Here is a 27287-nt window from a genome sequence, read left to right on the forward strand (position 1 = left end):
AAAAGAAAGAAAAGGAAAGGAAAGGAAAGGAAAGGAAAGAAAAGAAAAGAAAAGAAAAGAAAAGAAAAGAAAAGAAAAGAAAAGAAAAGAAAAGAAGAAAAGAGAAAAGAGACTGAATGTTAAAAAGCAAAGAGTAAAAACTGTTTCCCACATTTGAGGTACACTAAAGAAAAAAATTAATGCTCTAAATCTTATGCCAAATTAATATACCCAATTAATTACCAATAGAAGCTAAGTTGATTTTAGAGACAAAAGGAAATCTGATAACTAGAAATGAGAATAAATTCAAGACTTCACTATTCTGCAATATTATCTGCCACTTTTACTTAAAAACCACTAAAACCAATGAAAAGGCCCTATATAGTTTAGGCCCTTCTGAGAGGGTTTTCACTAAAAACGCCCCAGGCTATGCACTTTCACCTGAAGTTCTACAGAAACTCAAACACTGGAAACCAGAACTCTACAGGCAGAGCAGTATTAAGAGAGTCCATAACCTCATTCAAGGAGAGAACTGTGTATTTCCTCATATTCCAAGCTCATGATAAAGCACCCTGGCTCTTGGAGACTACCAAACTAGCTTTCAAGTTAGAAACCCACCAGGATGCTTATTAATATCATTGGCATTCTAATATGTTATAGCAGTTTCTTCTTAATCTCTCAGTTTCTAAAGCACATAGATTCCAAAAGAAATACACTCCATTGTATTTAAGAGGAGCAGGTTAATATGAATGTCTCAAGACAAACTGATAAAAGAACACTATGAACATGCAATCCTTTGAAAAGGGTGAAAAAATTTCAACTTCCTAATCAAATGAACAGAGGTAGCTTTAAGAGATGAAAAGAGGTCAAAAAACATGCTTATGAATCTGAGGAACACACACCACCTTTTGTACAGATTACCATTTAAAGAGTTGGGGTTCACTCTGTTCTAGAACTGGAAAGGTAATTTGCATAAAAAGAATACTCATGTTCATTCGAAAGTTTTCCATTTCCTATATTCTCTTTCCTACAAGAAATCACTGTTAAAATCTGAACATCTGTCTCTCCCTTGGACTAAAAATTAAAGAGGATAAAACTCATTACAGATACCATAAACTTTTATTAAACATCTGTAGTGATTCAATATGTCTAAGTCAATGAAAAAAATTCAGAAATGTTTGTCAAATCTTTCTAGATTTCCAAAGAATGGCTGAATTCAAATATAACTAGCACAAATGACAAATATTAAAAATAAAGCCTCTGTGACACTAACACAGAAATAAAACATTAAATTACAAGTAAAAGCATAAAATTTTTGATAAATTCATTCAATTTCAAAACAAAAATAAAGCATTTGAGAAATTCTTAACATAAAACAAAAGAGAATTATAAGCAAAGTAGAGAGAGTCCTTCCTTAAGTAAGAATCCACTGCTAAGATACCAAAATATTCACAATTAATTAAAAATTCATTTCTCAAAAAAACCATTACAGCTTTATTCACATATTACTTAAGAAAATATCAATTCAAAAAAATGCTAAGTACTTTATTATGAATCAATATGATATAATACTTCATCTTGTTTTGCTGAAACTAAGAATAAATCAGTTCAAACATTTAAATCTCCTCCATTTTACTTACCAATAACTGTTTTTGGTCTTTCTAGGCATTCTTGTAAGAGGAGGATCCAGACATCCAAGATGGTAATGGAGCTTACAGGTATCACACAATAAAAGAAGATGCTGATCATGGTTCTTCTTACAAATCCCACAACTTTGAATAAAGCCAGCAAATAAGGATTTGAATAATTATCATAGTGAAACAAAGTTTATTTATAGCATATATTTTTAATTTAAAAATTATATCTTGATTAACTTAATATTTCTTCTGTTGAGACCAGAAATTTTTTTCATGGTGCATGTCTTTTTATAATGTCAGTAACTAACCGTTCTAAATCAGCCTGGGAATGTTAAAAAAATAGCTTAGATCCAGTGTAAATTTAAATATTACCAGAGTTAACCCTTTGAAAAAAGGATACATATATATATATTTAGTCTCATCATCTTCATTTTAATTATTATTTAAAATCCACTTAATATTAGTTCACTTTTTCTATAGAAACATAAATTATCAAACAAAATAATTTTCTAAACTACAAAAGAAGTGACTTCACAAACAAAATTCAATTTATTTTCTACCATTATAAACCTTTCAAAGAGTTGACAACACGTCAGTAAGCTGCACATGTACATAAGTCTCTTTTCAAAATTAGACGTTGAGTCTTCAAAATATGCCAACTGATATTTATTGCACAGACTGGAGAGTTTCACAATTGTTACTGTTATTTTGGATTTTTTGTTTCTTTGTTTTTAAGACATCTAACTTTTTTTTTCTGAGACAAAGTCTCACTCTGTTACTCGGGCTAGAGTGCTATGGCGTCAGCCAAGCTCACAGCAACCTCAAACTCCTGGGCTTAAGCAATCCTACTGCCTCAGCCACCCAAGTAGCTGGGACTACAGGCATGTGCCACCATGTCTGGCTAATTTTTCCTACATATTTTTAGTTGTCCAGCTAATTTCTTTCTATTTTTTTTTTTTTTTTTTTAGTAGAGACAGGATGTCACTCTTGTTCAGGCTGGTGTCGAATTCCTGACCTCAAACAATCCGCCTGTCTCGGCCTCCCAGAGTGCTAGGATTACAGGCGTGAGCTACTGTACCCAGCCTAAGACATCTAACTTCCTTTGTGCAAAAAGGCAATTTAACTATTCCTGACAACACAAGCAACATGACCTTGAAATCTAGGGTATATTTATATTGGGAAGGTACAGGGTGAGGAAAAAGAGAGCCATCCATGTCCAGAAAGAGCAAAAGAACAATGATGTTTAGAATTTTTTAATACTCCCAGAAAAACCAAATCACATACAAAAAAAAAAACCCACAAAAACAACAAGAGTAAAAAAGGAAAATCACTTTAAAATATATGTTGAACCAAACATGAATTCTAGTTATAAAAGTCAAAAGCATAGTGATATGCCTGATGGCTCCATATAAACCAACTGTGTCTGGAAAAGCTGACCTGAGAACACCCTGATATTCACATTGTACACTAAGACAATAGTGGGCTTTTCCTATATATTAAGAAAGTTATTTGCTATTACTTGTAGAGGGAGCCTCCAACAAAAAATAGAAGGTAGTTTATGGATGTTGATACTGTTGTTATTGCTGCTATTTCTGAGACAGATGTTTTGAGAAGAATATTTATGTATTTACATAGGTATGTGTATATATATACATATATTTATACATGTATATGTATATATACATGCACATACACACACAAAGACACACCAGCATCTTCATAATCAAGTAGCATGAAAAAAGTGACATCTTAACCTATTTGGATATGGAAAGTCCTAACTATGTAAAGTTGCTATAATGGTGAATACTATAAAAATATTAAGCAAGGAAAATAAAGAAAACAAAAACGCTTCTGCAAACAAAATTATTGCAATTGAGGATAGAAAAAAGTATAAACAGATTCAAATCTAAACTTATCTTCATTATCTACTACCTACAAAAGCAACAGATCAGACTGTATATATGATATCCATTACTACCTAAAAACACACAGCTCTATAATTCATTCAAGTAAAATAAAATATAAATGCCCATCTATCTATTATACTATTTTAATTATTTAAGACAATAATCACCACGTGATTTATAGTTAATTTCCCAAAGAGAACTCTTCATTTCCATGGAGTTTATATAGCTATATCCTCAATTACTTCAAGTCCACAAAAAGTCATTTATCTTATTAAAACAGCAACGAAAATCTCTTCTATCATTCAACCTGGAAAGCATTTTTCATAAAATGAACTTCAAATGCATTTAACTTAAATTCTGGCATAAACATATCTCTTCTATCATTCAACCTGGAAAGCATCTTTCATAAAATGAACTTCAAATGCATTTAACTTAAATTCTGGCATAAACATAATTAATGCTCAAATATTTGAAATATCTTCTTACTAATAAGTATTAGTTAAAAAATACACAATATTATTCTATCATAATTTCATTACTTGCCTATAAAGTACTGCAGGAAGTGTAGATGTCTTTTGTGTACCTCCTTCTTTTTTACTTGGTTTTCTCTCCTTGGGTGCTCGCAAAATTGCCGGTATATTCAACTTCTATTGATTTGAACAAATGCAGTATATATTGTTTTAAGGAATAAATAAAAGCAACATTTTCCTCTATTTGCCACTCAAGCCAGCTAAATATAGTAGAACTGTTAGGGGAAAATCTGCTTTACCAGTTATTACACTGGCAAAAAGATTAAAATGAATTTTTGTCTAATGTTATATGCATTTGAAACCTATAACTTTTATCAATTCTCAGTGGTACACTAAAACATTATGAAAATTAAACTTCTACTTTAGCTTTAAAACTGAAAGACAAGGATAAGCATTTAGGAAGTTAAAAAAAAAAAATAACACAGTACACTTGACAAAAAGAATATTGAGGCCGTTTATTTTCCTCAACATCTCAGCTATATTGGTGCTCCATAGGTTAATTAGAAAAATTATCTTATTGGACCAAACTCTACAACAAAGTGGACGAGATTCTCTTTAGGTTTCTACTAATCTGTACTATGCTGGTTTCTCAGACAGCAACCATCTATCAAAGTCATTTCTTAGTGACCTGTTGGGCGCACATCTTTTCAACCAACTGAAAAAAAGTGTCATGTAAGCAGTACAAATGGATTCCACTTCTGCTGCGTATTTTACATTTGCACTAGGAAATTTGCAAACCTCTGACAAAAGTCCTTTAATACCTAAGAATGTCTTTTATAGTAGATAATATTTTACACTAAACAGAAGATTCTTATAAGAGAAACTTGTAACCAAAAGATAATGCTAGCTTGGCCAATAAACTAAAGCCTTGCATTCAACATTAACTTCTCTAAATATTAAAAAACACCATAATCTTCCAAAAATCCATCAACAGATTATCATTGGGAACAAAGGCTTATTCTTCTAGGGCAACTACTTATTCTCACCTTTTAAAATAAATTATTTTTCATAATACAAGCCACATACACTGTTCATCAAAAAAAAAAACCATCTTCAGAGCTAGTATGGCACAGTAGAAATCAGTATGTATCACTTCATAAAATAATACATCTACACAAATTGTTAATAGATTGGACTCTGTAAACCTTAGCAACAAGTTCCATGAAAAATATCTGTTCTTTGAAAAGTCTTTTTCATAAATAACTACTTTTGTAGTGAAAGGACCACAAACAGTGGGTCTCCATCATCTTTAAAAAATATAATTGAAATTATTTGAAACAATTCTTAGTTTATCAATTATATACATAATACTAAAAAAAGGCATTCAAAGAAATCCATTGGACAATAATTCTTCCTTTCAACACCAAGAACTTTAACAGCCTGAAAGTGTTTAAGGATAAAGTTCTTTTCTTTTAACCATAACTATAATTACAGCTACTGTTAACGGGGAAAAACTATACTTTAACATTAAAGTTTCAAAAACATTTCTCACACAGCTCAAAACCAAATTAACATGAAATGAATCCCACTAGTTTGTGTTTTTAAAATTTTAATTTACTTTAAAATTTAAAAAGAACTAAAAATAACACAAAAACAGGAAAGAAAAAACTTTGGCAAGGAATCTAAAACTGCTAAATTAAAGGAAAGAAGAATGTAGTAAGAGAAACTCATGCTTCAAATCTTAGCTTCATCACAAATGACAGTTCAATCAGTCAGAGCAAATGAAAAAATTCTGCAAACAAGATAGCTGTTGAAACAACCAAATTAAGCTACAGGTTCTCAGTAGGTACCTGCCAATGCTCTAGATATATTTCAGGCAGAAATCATTATCCCAGAGGTTTAGGACCTGATCAAACAGAATTCTTCAGTTAGCAAAGTGACAGTTCTATCAGAAATCTGTTCTTTGAAAATCATATGGAGAGCAAGAACTCAAGAAGAAGATAGCAACTGGAAAGAAACTAACCTGCCCTGTGATTCTGCCTAGTAAGGCCCATATTCCTTGCCCTTCACTTCGAAGTTTTCCATTCAAGTTTTGTAGTTCTTCTAAAGATTCACATAGCTACAAAATGAATAAGTCAAATTAGTAAATTTCATTAAAATATGTGAAAATTTAAATAATTTATCAATAAATATCCAAGAATATCTGCATTTATATTCCATATACTTTTAATAAAGTCAAGTCACAATACCACTGGCTATCCAATTATTTAGCACCATCTATTGCTGCTATGTAAGCATTTTGTTTTATGCTAACATTTTTACTAATGATAATATCTATATTTATATACTGTTACAGTTTACTATATAATTTCACACAAATTCTGCTAATTAATCCTTATGACTCTATCAAGATGCATTTCTACCATTTTCCCAATGGAAAAATAAGGATCATGGAATTTTGGTGAGTTGGCCAAGACCACAAGAGCTAACAAAAACCCCTAGTTCTTCTGAATCTAATCCCAGTACTCTTTTCACAGCAGTGTAGGTGATTATTGGAAACTTACTTCCTACTAATCTTTTTTCTTTTTTTTTTTAATTTGTTTTTAAGACATCTAACTTTTTTTTTTTTTGAGACAGAGTCTTACTCTGTTGCCCAAGCTAGAGTGCTGTGGCGTCAGCCTAGCTCACAGCAACCTCAAATTCCTGGGCTCAAGCAATCCTACTGCCTCAACCTCCCGAGTAGCTGGGACTATAGGCATGCACCACCATGCCCTGCTAATTATTTTCTATATATATATTTTTAGTTGTCCAGAGAATTTCTATTTTTAGTAGAGATGGGGTCTCACTCTTGCTCAGGCTGGTTTCGAACTCCTGACCTTGAACGATCCACCTGCCTCGGCCTCTCAGAGTGCTTGGCCTTATAGCATGAGCCACCACGCCTGGCCCCTACTAATTTTTTATAACTTAAAATATTTCTTATAAGTCAATATTTGTTTTATATGCTCATGTTACTTAGTACCTGACATTTTAGCAATATTTTGCTTGTATATATTTCTTTTTGATCTTCCTCATCATTAGAATGAAGGAGTACATGAAAATGTAAATTGGAAAGTACTGTTTTTAATCAAAGTAACATTACAATTCAAGATAAACAGTAATTTAAAAATCAGTTTCTATACAAAGTTAGAAAGAGAAGCTCTATAGTACTGTGTATTGGGTAGAAATAAGGAAGAGTCAGATAGGTTGGCCACAAGCCCCAACTCTATTGCTTTTCTGTCTATGTGAACCTGGACAAATTACTTAACTTCTTCAGGACTTGGTTTCCTCCTCTGAAAATAGGAGCAATAATCATAACCTACACTGTAAAGTGAAGATGGGAATTAAATGAGGTAGCACATGTAAAGAAATCAGAATTACACCTGGCACATAAAGTACTTATAGTGATGACAATGAAGATAATAAGGGGTAGCAGTTATAGGGAAGAGTCTAAAATCTCTAGAAGAATTTTGAAATGAGGCATAAACAGAAATGCCATAAAATCACAAAAGAAATTATCAATAAGATCTATTATATTACATATTTTGTAGCCAACTTACCTTATTATATTCCACATGAAGCTTTTCTTGTTCATTCTCTAATTTATCCTTTATATTCTTTTGTTCAGCCATATTTTCCTGAATTTGAATCATGCGCATATTTCTCTCTATTTAAATTAAATATCCAATTTTACTTTAGTAGAAAATAAAAGCTGATATACCAAATATACAAAGGAAGAAACTAGCCATAGGGATGACCACATGGATAAACCTACATTGTTTAAAACACTTTTAAGTACAGCCACAAATACATGAACCTAACATTTTACAAAAACCCACAACTTATTAGGAAAACATGCCTCTATGATATATGTAGCATGGCTAATAAATTTTTAAAAATTAATAGCATATCAAATATTTTCATTAGCAAATTGTTCTCAGTGAAAATGTACATGTATCAATCAGTATCTATACTAACCAAAATAATAATTCACAAAATCAGCAGTGAGGGCTGGTTGCTTATGTTTTCTCCTTCCATCCACACTAGAACTAGTATCTGAATTGTCCACCGGAAAGATATCTGTACTGATCCCCATTAGTTCTGCTTTCCGCATCAGTTTACGAATGGCTGAAGCACTACTAGTGAGTGGTCTGGGCAATTTTTCCCTTGGAACCCAGGCCTGGGGTCTGGTAGATCGAGCTAGTTCTGCTTTGGCACGATACTGCTGAAGCCGGGCATTGATCCTTGCCTATAAAAGAAATGTATACAAAGTTTAAAAGATAATAAAATGGAACATATTCCTTATAATAACCAGAATTTCATATGTCAATGCAAATTACATATATCCATGGTCCTTAAGGTATACTGTGAAATTCTTGAGTTACAATAAACTACCCCTAGTAACAACTAATTAATGATCAGAGTTGTGAGAAACTAACCTGATTAAGATGAAGTTTCTCTTCTCAGTAACTGTAACAGGCTCCATAGAATTAATGTATATAAAAACATATTTTAAATAATGCACAAACTGATCAAATCCTTTGAACAGACTCAAAAACAGTGTAGTCAACATATTGCACTGATAGAATAATTTTCTATCAGCTACATTTTTCAATGTGAAAACATATTTTATAAAGAACTAGTCTTTACTCTCTGAGTAAAATATTTAGCCACAAATTATACTCACCATTTACCTTAATCAGAATCCATTTCCTAGGTAACTAACCAAATTTCATAATTATACTTCATATGTCACCTGGAAAATACACATAAAATCTAAAATCCAGGCCGGGCGCGGTGGCTCACGCCTGTAATCCTAGCTCTTGGGAGGCCGAGGCGGGCGGATTGCTCAAGGTCAGGAGTTCAAAACCAGCCTGAGCAAGAGCGAGACCCCGTCTCTACTATAAATAGAAAGAAATTAATTGGCCAACTGATATATATATAAAAAAAAAAAAAAAATCTAAAATCCATAACTTTAAAAGAAAAAAATGTGAGTTTTGGAATGAATCTCATACCTGTGCTTCTGGTGACAGTTGTTTCTCTCTCTCTTGCAAAGACATTTTACAATAGGATTGTAAAGCCAGGTAGTTTTTTCTCTTCCACTTTCTGTCTAATCTATCTGCATGTTGCTTACAATAAGCAAAAAATGGATCTGCTATATCCTATACAAAAAAAAGAGGGGGGAAGTGAACATTTTTACTCTAAAGAGTCATAAAAAATCTAACACAAAAGAATATTCCCTTTTTGTATAATCACCTAGAGAAAGTTACTTCTATAATAAATTATAAAAATAGATTTTTATATTTAATGATAAAAATTACTGCTTAAAAACTTTATTCTGTGCAACTTCAAATCAACTTCAAATTAACAGTAAGTTTTTTTCCTTTAAAGGACTTTGTAGATTTAGAGATATTGAAATCAAATCTAATATATTACTTGGGTGTACTTGTACAGTTATCCCTCAGTATTGGTGGTAAGGGATTGGGTCCAGGACTTCCTCTCCAGGTTACCAAAATCCAGACACTCAAGTACCTTATAAAAAATGGCATAGTATTTGTGTACAACCTACACACATCCTCCTGTATACTTTAAATCATCTCTAGATTCCTTATAATACCTAACATACAAATATAATTCTTGTGCAAATAATTGTTATACTGTATTAGTTTTTATTTGTATTCTTTTTTATTGTTGCATTATTATTTTTTACTGTTTTTTTTTTCTTCTTTTTCCAAATATTTTTGATCTATGGTTGGTTGTATGTGCCAATGTGAAATACATAGTCACAGAGGGCTGGCTATATATCTGTTTAAATCATCATTTAAAAAAATTAGAAGGCTGGGGGCAGTAGCTCACACCTGTAATTCCAGCACTTTGAGAAGCCAAGGTGGGAAGATAACTTGAGGCCAGGAGCTTAAGACCAACCTGGGCAATAGCTAAACCTCCTCTCTACAAGAAACAAAAAAATCAGCCAGGTGTGGTGGCTTGAGCCTGTAATCCCAGCTACCGGAGATAGGAGGATTGCTTGAGCCCAGGATTTTGAGGTTGCAGTGAGCTATGATGACACCACTGCATTCTACCCAGGCAACAGAACAAGACCTAGACGCAATCAGTCAATCAATCTTCAAATGGAATCACAGCTCCCTCACAGTCATCTTTCAAGGTCTAGCCTAATGGTACATTTTATATTCATGAAAAGTAAACTACTAAAATAAAAAGATTTATTCTATCAAAAACAGAAATAATTTGTACAAATGTAGCCAAAAGAAATAATTTGCAATTGATTGCTAACAAAAAAATAGGTAATTCATTCCACAGGTCTGTCCCAAGGAAGAACAGTAAAGATAAGCTATCTATATAATTTTAATCTAAGTAATATTAAAAGAGTCTCTTAGTAAGGTGAGGTTTTTCAACCCAAAGAGAAATGATGATATTAACAAGGAGAGATATATGAGAAAGAACAGAAAGAATATTATTTTTAAAAATCTAATGTGTCCTTGACATAAAAAAAAGCATATGAGGCAATTCTGTACTGTGATATCCACAGAGATCACAGCATAGCACTATGTATAAGATTACAAAATTTGGAGATATAAAAACCTGGATATAAATCTTGGTTCCATCATCTACTAGCTGTATGACTTCAAATAAGTTGCTTGGCCTATTCTCTGGGCCTCAGTTACTTTATTAGTAAAATACAGTTTAATTATAATTACTTCATATGACTTTAAAAATAAATACTAACGTATAGGTAGAAGATTACATTAACACACAGACATAGCTGTTTTCTCATGACTTGCTCTAAATCTTGGGGACAGAGATGTTTATGTTGAATCTTAGCCAAAATGCCCAGATCTAGATAATCATTCTATTGTTTTAAAGAAAGTAAGGTTGATGGCCGGGCGCTGTGGCTCACGCCTGTAATCCTAGCACTCTAGAGGCCGAGGCGAGTGGATTGCTCGAGGTCAGGAGTTCGAAACCAGCCTGAGCAAGAGTGAGACCCCCGTCTCTACTATAAATAGAAAAAAATTAATTGTCCAACTAAAAATATATAGAAAAAATTAGCCGGGCATGGTGGTGCATGCCTGTAGTCCCAGCTACTTGGGAGGCTGAGGCAGCAGGATTGCTTGAGCCCAGGAGATTGAGGTTGCTGTGAGCTAGGCTGAAATCAAGTTATTAGAGATAAGATTCATGCCTGCATTGGGGAGTTGAGTACTGTCTCTTACTTCACTTTTACATTACTAATCACTCTTCAGTCTCCTTTGCAGATTCCCCTTCATCTTCCCAACACAGAATGCTGAAGTAGCCTGACCTGTAGTCAGACCTCACCTACTCTTACAACCTAGGTAATTTCATATAGTCATCTTACCATAAATACTATCTATATTCCAGCAACTCCCAAATTTATATTTTTAGTCCTAACTGCTGCCCTGAACTTCACACTAAGATAGCAATCTATCCACTTGATATCTCCATTTAGATATCTAATAGGCACTGTGAACTCAACATGTCAAAACTACTCAATTTCACTTTCTCCTCAAACAAGTCTGCCCTTCCTGAAGCCTTCTCCAGATCATTAAATTTCAACTCTATTCTACCAGAACCTCAAGCCAAATGGAAATCATTTTTGATCCTTCCCTTTCTTTTATACTCTATAAAACATCTACTAGCAAATACCTACTAAATCTATCATATCTCATTACCTCTGCCCAAAGCCTGTTGCAACAACAGCTTCCTAACTGGTCTCCCTACTTTGACCCTACAGTATGTACTCAATAAAATAATCAGATTGGTCCTTTTTAAACCAACAGTCAATTCATATCTACTCTATGCAAAACTTGTGGTTTTTTTATCTCACCTCCCCATGTTCTTCCAGGTCCTACATGATATGGCCTCTTGCCATCTCTATTACTCCTTCCTCCTCTCTCACCAATCCAGCCCTTAACTAAGTTACAACAACCACTGGTCTCTTTAGTGCTCAAACAAACCAAGCATGTTCCTATTTCAGGGCCTTTGCATATGCTATTCTGACTGTGTATAAGGTTCTCTTCTCAAATATTCACATGCCAATCATCACTTCCCTCATTTATTTTCATTAATGTCACCTTAATAAAGAATCCCTTCTGACCTTCCCATATAAAATAGCATTACCCTACCTCCATTACACTCTAAATACTTTATTCTACTTTTTATTTCTTGGCAGTACTTAGTACTATATATTTATTTGTTTGTTTTTTCATTATCTGTCCTCTCTCTACTTGCCACTCAAATGTAAGCTTCTCTAAGAGCACATAATTTGTTTGTTTCGTTCACTGCTATCTTTATGGGATCTACAGTATCATAATGCCTAATACATAATAGGTCAGAATATCTCTTGAATAAATATGTTGAATAAATGACATTACAACACATTAATTTGTAACCCTTAAATAGCTAGAGGTAAGAGAAAGGTAAGCTAAAGCTTCTGCTAATCCCAGGGAACCACCTTCTTTCTTCAGGTATTAGGTCATTAAATACGAAACATCCAATTTCAAATCAAAAGTGTAGTATATTATATCTCAAATAAAAAGCAGTACAATTAATCAAAGTGTGCACCTAAACTATCAACACAGTTTTGCTATCTTAATGGTAGCTTTCTTATGCCAGCAGTTAAGAATCCTGGAGAGTAGGCCAGGTGCAGTGGCTCACACCTGTAATCCTAGCACTCTGGGAAGCCAAGGCAGACAGATTGTTCAAGGTCCGGAGTTTGAAACCAGCCTGAGCAAGAGTGAGACCCTGTCTCTCCTAAAAATAGAAAGAAATTAATTGGACAACTTAAAATATATAGAAAAAATTAGTCAGGCATGATGGCTCATGCCTGTAGTCCCAGCTACTCAGGAGGCTGAGGCAGGAGGATCACTTGAGCCTGGGAATTTGAGGTTACTGTGAGCTAGGCTGACGCCACGGCACTCTAGCCTGGGCAACAGAGTGAGACTGTGTCTCAAAAAAAAAAAAAAAAAAAAGGAATCCTGGAGAGCAAATGGCAATGAAATTGCAAAAGGCACTTTCCAGCTTGTTCAGAATTGACTATTTTTCCTTGCAAGAAGTGGTCCAGAGCCTGAAAAAAATGAGAGTCAGTTGGTGCAAGGTCTGGTGAATATGGTGGATGACAGAGCCTTTCCAAGTCCACAATCGGTAGTTTCAGCAGTGTTCTTTGTGCTGCTCAAACATGTGGTCTTGCAAGGACTGGCCTATCTCTATTGACCAATTTCAGCTGCTTAATTGCAAGCATCCTCATCATATCATCCAACTGGTTACAGCAGACATCAACTATATATATATATATAATTGATTGACCAGGTTTCATGAAGCTGTAGTGGATAATACCAGTATTGGACCACCAAACAGACACCATTCGCTTTTTTGATGAATATTAGATTTTGGACTGTGTTTCGGCACTTCATTTTTATCCAACCATTGTGCTAAATGCTTGCAATTGTCAAAAAGAATCTGTTTTGTATCACATGTAACAAAACGTAGAAATGGTTCACCTTTATGTCATGACAGCAAAGAAAGGCAAGCTTCGAAATGATTTCTCTTCTGATGCTCATTTAATTCACGCGGTACCCAACTATTCAGCTTCTTTACCTTGCCCATTTGTTTCAAATGGTCCAATATGTTGGAACAGTAATGTCAAATCTTGCTGGTAATTCATGTGTAAGTTGGGATGGATTCACTTCCATTATAGTTTTCAGCTCATCATTATCCACCTTGGTCTCAGGTCACCCACAGGGCTCAATGTCAAGATTAAAATCACCAGAACGGAACTGCTCAAACCATGGATGTACTGGATTCATTAGCCACACCTGCCCAAACACTTCACTGATATTTCCAGCTGTCTGCGCTGTATTGGTTCCATGACGGAACTCATATTCAAAAATAACATGAATTTTTTTACTTATCCATGGTTTCACAAAAATTCTTCTAAAAAAAAATTGGAAAGATAATCACAAGCCAAAACGTTTATTTGAAATAATGAGGATATACCTTCACACACACACAAAAAGGATGTGTCAAAGTGAAATGTCAGAGATATCAACTGTCAAACTTAGTACATAAGGAAATCAGACATTCCATACTTAATAATCTATATATCATATCCTGTCCATAATAGATACTTGTGACATCTTTTAATGCCATCTTGTATGGTTGCTTAATATTTCATTGTGTTTACAATTCATGCTCACCTGGGTAGATACTCTGCCTTAAAGATATTTTTTTGCTCCCTGACAGACTCCTCCACCCCAATACCTATCTTAGTCTCTTGCATATATACATAGGAATTCAAACATAATTACTGGTTGATTTCATTGAGTATTATGAGACTATTTTTAAATACAAACATCACTGTTTGCTAAACAAAGTTTAGATCACTTCTTAACATAGCTGGGTTTTAGAATATGAATTCAAAGTGACTGTTATATTCATGTACCACAAATGCATGCTGAGTTATATTTGTCATCCCTCAATTGCAGTGCTTTGAAGACATTTTATAATTGTTTCTCCTACAGTTATGGTTTACGTCTTGAGAAGTCTTATACTCAAATCTGAAGGGCCTAGATAACAAAGTCCTAAAAAAGAAAACAGTGTGTGTATGCAAGAATTCTTAATTTCTGATACCAGTACTTGAAATTTATAGGACCTTTTACAGATAAAATTCAATGCCCAGATACCTGGTGTCTAGATACTGAAAGACAAAAATAAATCTGACAATGTACATATTTTGTCCTTTACATATTTCTGCTGGTTCGTACCCACAAGTACCACCCACCATCACTGAGATTAAGCTGCGGGACCTAACTCACTACACCACCTCTTTTAGGAAGAGGTGAATACAGCAGGTCAGCGGTAATGCAAGAAGTACAACAAACCTATCAGACCACCCCAAAGGCAACTCAGGACCAGCACTCCTCTCCCAGGCAAGCTCAGGGATTGATCTTTGGGGACCCATGGACAGGCCCATAGGCCAGGCCTAGAACCCCGAGGTCTCTACCGACAGGTGAAATGAGAAGGAATCAGAGAAAGAACTCTAGAAACATGAAAAATAAGAGCAAAAGGACACCTCCAAAAGAAAACAGTATATTGTTACCAATGGATACCAACCAAAACAAAAAGACTGAAATGACAGATGAAGAATTTCGAATATGGAGTGTAAGGAAGTTCAATGAAATATAAGAGAAAATAGAAACTCAACACAAAAACAATGCAGGAAATGAATAAAAAATTTACTAAGGAAATTGAATTATTAAAAAAAAATCAAACAGAAATTCTGGAAATGAAAAATTCATACCAAATAGGTTTGGGACCACTGGTCTATACTACCCAAAGTGATTTCCAGATTCAATGCAATCACCATTAAAATATCAATATCATCTTTTCCAGCTCTAGAAAAAAATAATTCTACACTTTGTATGGAACCAGAAAAGACCCTGAACAGCCAAAGCAACCTTAAACAAAAGGAACAAATTGGGAGGCATTTCCTTACCAAAGTTCAAGCTATACTACCTGGCTATAGTAATCAAAACAGCATGGTATTAGCACAACAACAGAGATATAGACCAATAGATCAGAAGAGAGAGCCCAAATATAAAACCATCCACACATTGCCATCTGATCTTGGACAAAGCAGACAAAAACACACACTGGGGAAAAGATTCAGTAAATGGTGCTGGGAAAATTGGATAGCCACATGTAGAAGATTGAAACAGGATCAGCACCTCTCACCACTCACAAGTCTAAGTCATGAAACTCTAAGAATTCTGGAAGAGATTAGAAAAACTCTTATAGATATTGACCTAGGTAAAGAATTTATAAGAAAGCCCCAAAGGCAATCATGGCAGCACAAAAACAAATATATGGAACCTGATTAAATTAAAAGGCTTCTGTATAGGCAAGAAAACAATCAATGGAGTGAACAAACTACCTACAGAATGAGAGAAAATATTTGCATGCTATATATCCAATAAAAGGCTAATAACCAGAATCTACAAAGAACTCAAGGAATACTGCAAGAAAACATCAAATGACTCCATTAAAAAGTGGGCAATACATGTAGGAATAACATCTACCACCACACTTGAAGCTCTGACTCGAGAGGGGAGGGAGGCCAAGGAAATATATGTAACCTTAACATTTGTACCCCCATAATATGCTGGAAAAAAATACAAAAATAAAATACAAAAAAAAAAAAAAAGTGGGTGAAAGAAAGGAACAGAAGCTTTTCAAAAGAAGATAGACTAACGGCCAATAAACATATAAAAAAATGCTCAACATTTCTAATCATCAGGAAAACACAAATCAAAACCACAATGAGATATCACCTAACTACAATCTGGCATGGATGCAGAGGGAAAAGCACACTTATACACTGTTGATGGGACTGCAAATTAGTACAACCTCTATGGAAAGCAGTATGGAAATACTTTAAAGAACTAGAAGTAGACCTACCATTTGACTCAGCGATCCCACTAGTGGGTATTTACCCAAAGGGAAAAAAGACCCTTTATTAAAAAGATACTTGCATTGGAATGTTTATAGCAGCACAATTCACAATTCCAAAACTGTGGAAACAGCCCAAGTGCCTATCAGTACATGAGTGGATTGGTAAAATGTGGTATATGTATAGCAGGGAGTACTATTCAGCCATGAAAAAATGGTGAACTAATACCTTTTCTAACAACCTGGTTGGAACTGGAGACCATCATTCTAAGTGAAGTATTGCAAGAATGGAAAAGCAAATACCACATGTACTTACTATTAAATTGGAAGTAATTGATCAACACTCAAGTGCACATATGGTAGTAAAATTCAAGCAGGTGGTTTGGGGGAGGGGATGGGTAAATTCACTCCTAATGGGTACAATGCACACTATCCGAGTGATGGACACACTTATATTTTTGACTTCAACTGTAGAAAAGCAATTCATGTAACTACAACATTTATACTGCCATAATATTCTGAAATTAAAAAAAGAAAAAAGTAAAGAGATACTAACAGATACTAAAGATAGGGTAATGATTTTACTTAGAGAAAAACAAAGCAAGGTTACTCAAATACAATTTCAGATTCTTATATAAAATATGTTGACATTTGAATGCTTTAAAACACCTTGGATTACCTTTACCTGTCAGATCTCCCTATAACAATTTTAGCACATTTCCAAACATCTGACTAGATTTAAGACCGACAAAACTCACAGATACTTACTCTTAAAATTTTAGAACAGTGATCTCAGCAAAGACTTTAGGAATAGATTTTAAAATTTCTTTAATTATTTTACCTGTTATAGGATATAACAAAGTCATGAGAAGTCTTATGAACATATTATTCACCAACTATGGATTTATATAAATGTACCTCTTCTGCTGCTGCCTCTGAAAGCAGACCTTCCTTCTGGGCACAGGTTACATGGAAATAAGCTCTGCACATCCCTGCATCACAGCTAATGCAAACCCCAGTTCTAGCAAAGCGAGGGTCTTCACAAAAGCTACATTCCTACAATAGAAGAACAGAAAAATTCTCAGAGCAAAATATTTCCAGAACAAAGACTGCATTCCCATAAAAAGCATCCACTAAATATTTAAAATGCTAAAGAAATACAAATAGTGAACCAACTATGTACCAATACAAACAATAATTGCAGGCAAGACAAAAGTTTATATGAAAAAGGTAATTCTCTATATGGCTCCAATAAACCAAAGTTCCATTTACATTATTATAATAATGATAATAACAAATAACAATACAATCATAATTAATATTATTTGAGGACTTAGTATGCGCTAGGTACTATTTTAAGCACTTTACACACAAAGATGGTCCCAATTCATAGTGATTTGACTTAAAATTTTTCTACTTTACAATGGTGTAAAAGCAAAATGCATTCAGTAGAAACCATACTTCAAGTACCCATACAATCATTGTTTTTCACTTTCAGTACAGTATCCAAAAAAAATTACATGAGATAGTCAATACTTTATTATAAAACAGGCTTTGTGTTACATGATTTTGTCCGATGTAACGTAAGTATTCTGAGCACATTTACGGTAGGCTAGGTTAAGCTATGATGTTCTTCAGTAGGTTAGGTGAATTAAATAAATTTCAACTCATGAAATTATCAACTTATGATGTATTTATCAGGACTAACCCCATCATAAATTGAGGACCATCTGTCTAAATACATGTAATCAATTAACATTCACAACTACTATGTAGAAGAAATACTATAATTATTCCCATTTTATAGATGAGAAGATTGAAATGAAGATGCATTAAGAAAGCTGCTTTAAAAACAACAAAGTAAGAAAATGGAAGTCAGGCTTTAAGCCGGGACAATCTTCTTTTAAAGCCCACCAATAAGCTATACTAACTCTTAAACAATATCATATTGTCTAGAAAATGAAAGGAAATAAGAGACCAGAGAAAATCCAACAAAAAATCTAGGTATTGCAACCTAGAAATCATGCATCTTAAAAAATAACTTTAAGACAACTAAAAGTAATTTTTGGTTTAAAAAAAAAAAGGAACTGGTGAAATTGGTAGTGACATACTATATAGGCAATTATTTACATTCTTTCTGTACAAAAGGGGAAAAATTGTAAAACCAGAAGAATGAACTGTTGAAATCACCCAAAATCCTGTCATCAATTTTTTTTTTATTCCTTTAACTGTATTAACAAAAGAGGAGAGGAAAAAAAAAAAAAACTGGTCTCAAAATATAAAACTGTTTTGATAATAGAAATCTTCATAAAAGAAAAACCTGTTAAATTGTGAAAGACTGCCAATGGTCAACTGAAGAATTAGTTTATTCTAAGCAAATGACATACAAAAGAAACAAAGAGAAAAATAAAAAAGTTTTAATAGATACTAAACTACTATTTTAATGTTGCAATAGTTAGTGACTACCTAGTGGGTAGGTAGCACCAGACAGGACATCAGAAATGAATAAAACTAGTAAGAACAAGACTCTGAGTACAGATGTGAAAACACTCCCAAATCCTGACATTCTACTGCCTAGCTGATAATCTTTTTCCAATAAAAGAACATGTATGGTATAAAGTACTGGCAAATAGCAATATAAACATGAGACCAAGAAAGAAAGACAGAAAGAATATAAGTATGACACAGAGAGGAAGGGGGGTGGGTGGAGAGAGAGGGAGAAATTAAACTATTTAAAGGATATCAACACCATGGAGAGGCAAATTTTGGAATAATTCCCCAAGTGGGAAATTTCAAGTAATATTATGAAATTGAGCAAGGGATTTCAGAGTGAATACAAGGAAAAGTTTCCTGACAACAGAGTTTTATCAGACAATAAAATAATCTATCAAAGAAAATAACATCTTTTTCAAATGCCTGAATCATTTAAAACGCTCATGAACTAGGCAACGGAGAACACAGGAGAGAAGGCCATTCAGATTGGCAAATGTGTACGCAATGTGGTCTTAGAAGACTGTCCCAGTTATAATCAACATTATATTTGACTTCACAGATGAATTAGACTGAGAATACATAATTTTCAACTACTTTTGCCAATCATATTTTGTTAAAGCAAAATAAGCATGAGGCCATTAGCCTGGGGTTGTTTTTATACCCAGAAACATTATATAAGCAAACTGAAATTGAACTTAGAAAAATTTTGTAATTAAAGAAAATAAAAGCTTCAGCCAACCACAACTAGCCATTAGATATTCAACTAGACACTTTCACCCACAGCTGTAGCCAATTAAGTAAATTCCTTACTTCGGTTTCACATTCAGCCTATAAAAGCCCAGTGCTTTACACTGCTAAACCAGAGCTCTGTAAACCTTTTTGAGTTTTGAGTGCTGCCTGGTCAATCTTTTAATGCTGAAATAAACTGTTATATTTACAAGCATATCTTGGAGATATTACAGGTTGAGTTCCAAACCCTGCAATGAAGAAAATGTCCTAGTAAAGGAAGTCATGTGAATTTCTGGGTTTCCAAATGCATATAAAAGTTAGGTTTAAACTACACTATATTAAGTGCATAATAGCATTATGTCTAAAAAAACAATCTATGTATCTTAAATTAAAAAATATTTTATTGTTAAAAAATCCTAATGATCACCCGAGCCTTTAGCAATTCATATTGGTAGCTAGAAGGCTAGTCTTGATGTTGATGGCTGCCGTCTGATCATGGTGGTGACTGCTGAAGTTTGGGGTGGCCAAGGCAATTTCTTAAAATAAGACAAGAATGAAGTTTGCCACATTGATTGTCTCTTCCTTTCCCACAGCAGAACTTCCTTCAAAATTAAAGTCAATCCTCTTAAACCCTGCTATTGCTTTACCAACTAAGTTTATATAATAAATACTTTGTTGTCATTTCATTCAACAATGTTCACAGCATGTTCACCAGGAGTAGATTCCATCTCAAGAAACCACTTTCTCTGCTCAACCATAAGAAACAACTCATCCATTCAAGTTTTACAATGAGATTGCAGCCATTCAGTCACATCTTCAGGCTCCATTTCCAATACCAGCTCTGTTGCTATGCTACCATATCTGCAGTGACTTCCTCCACTCAAGTCTTAAACCCCTCAAAGTCACCCATGAGAGCTAGAATCAAATTCTTCCAAACTCCTGGCAATGTGAACATTTTGACCTCCTCCCATGAATCAAGAATATTCCTACTGGCATTTAGTATGGTAAATCCTTTCTAGAAGGTCTTCAATTCTCTTTTCCCAGATAAATGTAGAAGAATCACTATCTATGACAGCTATAGCTTTACAAAAAGTATTTTTTAAATAACAAGACTTGAAAGTAAAAATTACTCCTTGACCCATGAGCAGCATACTGGATGTTGTGTTAGCAGGCATGAAAACAACATAAATTTCTTTGTACAACATTAATTTCCTTGTACTTCTCCATCAGAGACCTTAGGTGACCACATGCACTATAAAGGAGCAGTAATATTTTGAAAGGAATCTTTTGTTCTGAACAGTACATCTCAACAATGGGCTTAAAATATTCGTCAAAACATGCTATAAATTGATGGCTTAAGCGAATGTTGTGGCTTATTTGATCTTCTATCTAGACCACTAAAATCTTCTCCATATCAACAATAAAGCTGTTTCTCTTTCTTATCATTCATGTGTTCAATGGAGTAGCACTTCCTATTTCCTTCAAGAAATTTCCTTTGCATTCACAAATTGGCTGTTTGGCACCAGAGCCCTAGCTTTCAGCCTGTCTCATCTTCACACATGCCTTCCCCACAAAGTTTAATCATGTCTAGCTTTTGATTTAATGTAGGATGTGTGAGTCTTCTTTTCACTGGAACACTTAAGAGACCATTGTAGGATTATTAATTGGCTTCATTTTAACATTGTTGTGTCCCAAAGAACAAGGAGGCCCAAGGACAGGGAGAGAGATAGGAAAAGTCAGTTCGTGGAGCAGTCAAAACATATACATTCATGAATTAAGTTTGAAGTCCTATATGGGTATGGTTCATGGGGTCCGAAAACAAGAGATCTCTATGTTGACACAGGGTAAAATTAATTAAAAAGAAAAAAAAAAGGTCCCTGAATCACAGATTACCATAGCAGATATAATAATGATGAAAAGATTTGAAATATTGCAAGGATTACCAAAATGTGACAAAGAAACAAATTAAGCATATGCTGTTAGAAAAATGGTGCCTACAGACTTGCTTGACACAGGGTTGCCATATATCTTCAATTTGTACAAAATGCAGTATTTGAAAATCTCAGTAAAGTGAAGTGCATTAAAACAAGGTATGCTGAAGTTTTTGACCACTTGGTGTCAGCCTGAGATCTGAAGGAGACTTCTGGTGTTCCCCAGGAACAATGAGCAACTAAGTGAAGGTACCCATGGGAGCCAACTGTATTTGCTGTTCTCTTATTAGTAACTGGAGGTTGTGGGTGAGTTTTTCTCAGATTCAAGCTCTGCAAACTTGTATTTTTAGCTCTTGGACTTTTAGCATTTCTTTAACCAGACTGGGATCAGAATTGGATCGGCTCCAGTAAGTGGACTGGATCCAGTTAGAGGCTTCAGAGACCTTCTAAAAAGAGTTCCCCTGAATCTAAGGAGTCTGGGACTTTATGTTCTAGGACACAAGTTAATTCTACCTAACATATGATGATTAAAACTGAAATAATAAGAGAAACAACTCTGTATAGGAAAAAAAGACATGTTTTTGGAAAGCAAATCTATGAGGTATGAGAGTTGTGTTTTTGTAATGGATGTGTTATATTAAGGAAATTAACTTTTGTCCTAGAGTGAAATGATTGGTTGCTCACAATGAAAAAAGGGGAAAACCATAAGACAAAAACTGAATGGATATAAAAAAGCCATAGAAGCTTTGTGGAAAAGGAATCTCGCAAAAGAATTTTTTATGTGTGATCAAGCTGACTAAGATTTGAAGAGACTTTTAGTTTTTTAACTTGAGCATTAATATTAAAAATATGCAGATGTACAACTAGAAACTAGTCTATTAAAACAGCAAGGTTTTCTTAGAGAACTGGCCTGCTCTTAATAAGAAATTGTAAACGGTTTTCCATACTTTCTCCTTTTAAGTAATCCAACAAGGAAACAAAGACTTTGTTTCTTATCAAAATAATTTCCTATTTATCATGCTGTCTTTTAACAGGTCTTTGATTACTTAAGAAAATCAAATTCTCTCTATCAAAAGAGCTAAGATTTTTCCTACAACTATATAACTTTCTGTATTTGCCTATAAAATCTTTTGTCACTTTTGATAACTAAATATTGTTTCACAGTGACATGTGATTCTATTTAATCGGGTGTTTTAAACCTTTTGACATTTTTTATAACTTCCCAAAATCAAATTCAAAGTTAAGTTATTTTGACCTTGAACCAACATTGGGATGTCCCAGAGGACCCCTGGGATATCCCCTAAAATGTGTTCTCTCTCCTTATAAAGAGAGAGACATAAAACTCATTTGGCTGATTAGATATGTTAAATTTGCATGGGAAGCACTGTTAAGTAAGAAATGATGTTTAACCTTCTTTGAGTTTTTTTAATTGCTTCTGGATTTATACTTACTATAATGTGTGCCCACTTAAAAGTACTTAAGCTATTCTCTTCTAAGCTCTGTGCTTAGGAATTATGAGGCTATTACCATAAAAGAAAGAAGTTAACTTCTACTTGCAATAACAGTGGACTAGATTTTTACTAATGTTTCCAACTAGACAATCTGGACAAATTATTATTATTATTATTATTATTATTATTATTATTATTATTATTATTTAACAATATCTTAAAGGCATCAGAGAGGTAACATGACAATGTAGAATTATCTAAGGACCGGGAAAGTAAGTTCACTGTTTGGGCCTGCTTTTCCCCCTGGGGCTAGTTAGTTCTGGAAAGGTCAACTGAGGATAGTTCAACAGCAATTACTCAAACTAAAGCATAAGAGTATTGGGTCTGGGGTTAGGGTGAACAATGAGGAAGAAGATTAGAAGGAGAGGTTAGAGTTCAAGGACAATATTCTGATTATATCATCAAATATCTGAATTTTCAGTATCAGAATTTTCCAAGATATAACAAGCTATAAGTTCTTCCTATGTATAAATGTTAGTGTCTCCCCAAAATTCTTATGTTGGAAACTAATATCCAACGTGATAATATTAAAAGATGGGGCTTCTGGGATGTGATTAAATCATGAGGGCTCTGACCTAGTCAATAAGATTAATGCCCTTATAAAAGAGGTTGAAGGGAGCTGCCTTGCCCCCTTCTGCCATGTGAAGATGCAGCAATAAGGTACCATCTTTGAAGCAGAAGGCAAGTCCTTACCATTACACTGAATCTGCTGGCACCCTGATCTTGAAGCCTACAGAACTGTGCATAATAAATTTCTATTGTTTATAAATTACCCAGTCTGTTTTGTTTTAGAAGCCTAAAAAGACTAAGACAGTTCCCTAACCCACCTTTAATATGTTACTGATGCTATTTCAAGAGTCTTCCTTCCTAATTTCCCTAAAGACATTAAGGAAAAGAGAATGTATCAGTACCTAAGTAGCTCTAGTATTCCTAGGATGTTTGTAGTAATTATATACTTAAGTTTAAGTTAATAAAGTGAACATTTTTAATCATTTATAATCCTAAAGCTCAATGAATAACAACCAATTTGTAAATTATCAAGGCTGAGAATCATTTGCTAGGCAGTAGGTTATATAGTAATATAGATAAAACAAGTCCTTGAAACTTAAGTAAAATAAAGGGTACTTCTTATACTCTTTTTATAAAATAATTTTGATAAATTCCACTTCAAAAGTCAAAAGTAAAAACCTAGGTTTATTGATTCAATTAATTATAAACAAAGCTTTAGTCTATATACTAGGCAGTGTGAAAAGTGCCAGGGAAATAGCAGTAGTCCCAATTACCATTTACTCCATAAGTTATTGTAAATTAAGAATATGTGGGAGAATTTATACACTATTGAGATTCTGGGGTAACAATTATCAGTAATAAATGTTTTAGTGTTAAACAGCATGATTACTAATAAGCATTTCTGTAGTCAACAATGGTATAAATAAAAAACCATGTAAACAAATAAAAAAATTTTCTTTTAGACAATCAAAAACACATTACACATTATCTCACCTTCGCACCATATTTGGAATAGTTCATTTCTGTTAGTGTTACTGGTCGTAATTTGTCAATATCTCCAAAGGCTACTCCGGGAACATACAGGGCACAAACAATATGAACCCATCTATAAGAAGAGAAAATATGATTTTGTTATCAAATCCTTTCATGAAATTCCCACATGGAAAACAAACACATAAAACATGTGCCATCTCAAAACACTACTGTAATAATTCTGTGATCACATGTTAAAATCTCACAATCTCAGACACATAGCTGAATACTGAACACCTATAGAATGATAACAGAAAAGGGACCACGATTACTTTTCCAGTAGCTTAGCCAAAACTGAGAGTTAACAACTATAATTACCTTCTGCTAAAATTCACTGCACTTTGCACTTATCTGCTATTCTTAAATATTTGCGTAAAACAACTATTCAAATGAAACATCATTTTCATATGCATGGAAAAGTATTCATATTCATTATTTTAAGCACTTGGAGAATTAAGGATCTTAATTTAAGAAGGGTGAAGTTACTCTGTAGTAATTAGGTAAAATTGCTTTCTTGTTACTCTTTTCCAAAAGCTGATAGGTAATCTTTAAGCACATGTTTTTAAACAATTTTTGTATATAGTTTGCATTTCTTTCTTTCCAGGTTAAAACTGATTGCTAGAAGAAGGTACAGATCAAAGTTATAATAATATAAGCAAGTCATATTTTCATTCATCTCATCTGTTTACTGTATAACTTATGTACTAAAATTTATATGTGCTAAATATAAATATTTTTTTAAGTCTGAATGATGTAACAAAGAATGCTCAGAGTTTCAGCACACTAAAAAATGAAGGCAGTTGATTCTAATTTCATTTTTTTAAAACTGCTCTGAGCCATTTTTAGTATACTAGGCACCTTTTCTGTTTGCTTACAACCAAAATGTGGGATCACTGACTGAAATTTAAACATCAGATCTATATCACTTTTGTAAGAAAGGGTATAAAAATAAGATGGTAACTCTCTATTAACCATGTGAATATGTTAACAACAAATTTGGCTTTATCACTACTTAAGATGCTGTGAATGCTACCCCTGGTTCTGGTTTTGTGATGCATTATGAGTCTTAAAGGACTAAGAATCATTCTATAGTGGTACCGGGAAAAATAGTTATAAATCTTCTTAAAAGTTATTTTTTACTGGGAAAAAAATCCAAGGTTTTGAGATTTTCTTGATGTAACATTTTAATCCAACCTACCAAATACATCCTGTGAAGTTCAATATAAAATATACATCTTCATCAAGCAGCTGCTTTCTCAATTTCATTTGAGCAGTTTTTTCATGCTCCACTGATGTATTAAATGCCACTGTACTCTGTAGGAATTTATCTTTGATAAACCCAACAGCTGGCTGCTTGCTTCACACTGACCTTCTTGAAATGTTTTAGTATAAGTCATACAAATACTACAAATTTAAACTGCCATTTCAGTGTGATTGGCACACAAGGGTATCATTTCCCCAAACCACTCATGTAAGGATACCAACTTGAGTCCTTATTAAAACACATATCAAAGTCAGTGAAAATCATAGGCAAGACAATTTTGATCCTCTTTAATACCAGCTGCAAATAGTCTTTTGCTTGTTTGTTTAGCTGCACATACTTTAGAACTTTGTAATTAAAACAAATCTGAAAATTAAAAAAAAAAAAATCTTCCTTGTTACTTTACCATCGATTTTGCTTGCAGCTATGATGACAGATGTTGATTGGGGAAAGGAACAGAAAACAAGTATCACATAAAACCACCAAAAAACAGAGTCAGAATTGTCATTCTAGCATAAGCTATTAACAGATGCCTTTAAATTATATATTTTAATAAAGCAGACTAAGTAGAAAAATACTTCTCAAAAGACGCTCCTTTCAGAAAGGAAACTATATTAATTAATAAAATTAGATTTTGAAATGCCTTGTATCTGTAGTGCCTTTACAGCTTATAAAACAAATTCACTTGCAGTATATTATTTTCATTCCTTCATTCCTTCATTCAGTAATCAATTACTAAATGTCTACCAGCCATGGGGCAACACAAAGGCAGTCTGAAAGTTATAAAGATGTACATGAAGTGCTTACAGAATAGTGTCTCACTCACTGTCTTCACTCAAAAAAAAGTTAACTACAAAAAAAAAGTCTAGGCCGGGCGCGGTGGCTCATGCCACTTTGGGAGGCCGAGGCGGGCGGATCGCTCAAGGTCAGGAGTTCAAAACCAGCCTGAGCGAGACCCCGTCTCCACCAAAAATAGAAAGAAATTAATTGACCAACTAAAAATATATATACAAAAAATTAGCCGGGCATGGTGGCGCATGCCTGTTGTCCCAGCTACTCGGGAGGCTGAGGCAGTAGGATCGCTGAGCCCAGGAGATTGAGGTTGCTGTGAGCCAGGCTGACGCCACGGCACTCACTCTAGCCTGCACAACAAAGTGAGATTCTGTCTCAAAAAAAAAAAAAAAAAAAAAAGTCTAAAAGCTTCTGGTGAGTGGGAGATTGTTATTCTCATTTTGCATATCAAGAAATGGGTTCAGAAGGATTAAATGATTTTCAAATATAATAAAGTTAGCAAGTGACAGACCGAGACTTAAA

The 27287-nt window shown here is 33.8% G+C and overlaps 1 protein-coding gene across 4 annotated transcripts in view; it reads right to left on the minus strand.

Annotated features, from left to right (window-relative positions):
• Positions 1-27287, minus strand: part of PHF14 (PHD finger protein 14) — a 170564-nt gene that overhangs the window by 104830 nt on the left and 38447 nt on the right. For all 4 annotated transcript variants that reach the window (XM_076006406.1, XM_076006407.1, XM_076006409.1 and 1 more), the window contains exons 6-13: positions 24674-24785; positions 17425-17562; positions 9045-9191; positions 8008-8278; positions 7590-7696; positions 6017-6112; positions 4067-4170; positions 1620-1751 (exon numbers count right to left, since the gene is read on the minus strand). In XM_076006406.1, the coding sequence (XP_075862521.1) occupies positions 1620-1751; positions 4067-4170; positions 6017-6112; positions 7590-7696; positions 8008-8278; positions 9045-9191; positions 17425-17562; positions 24674-24785 (1107 nt within the window). The remainder of the gene's footprint in view (positions 1-1619; positions 1752-4066; positions 4171-6016; positions 6113-7589; positions 7697-8007; positions 8279-9044; positions 9192-17424; positions 17563-24673; positions 24786-27287) is intronic.

The sequence above is a fragment of the Microcebus murinus genome, chromosome 9 (genome assembly GCF_040939455.1).
Source record: "Microcebus murinus isolate Inina chromosome 9, M.murinus_Inina_mat1.0, whole genome shotgun sequence".
Classification (NCBI taxonomy): domain Eukaryota; kingdom Metazoa; phylum Chordata; class Mammalia; order Primates; family Cheirogaleidae; genus Microcebus; species Microcebus murinus.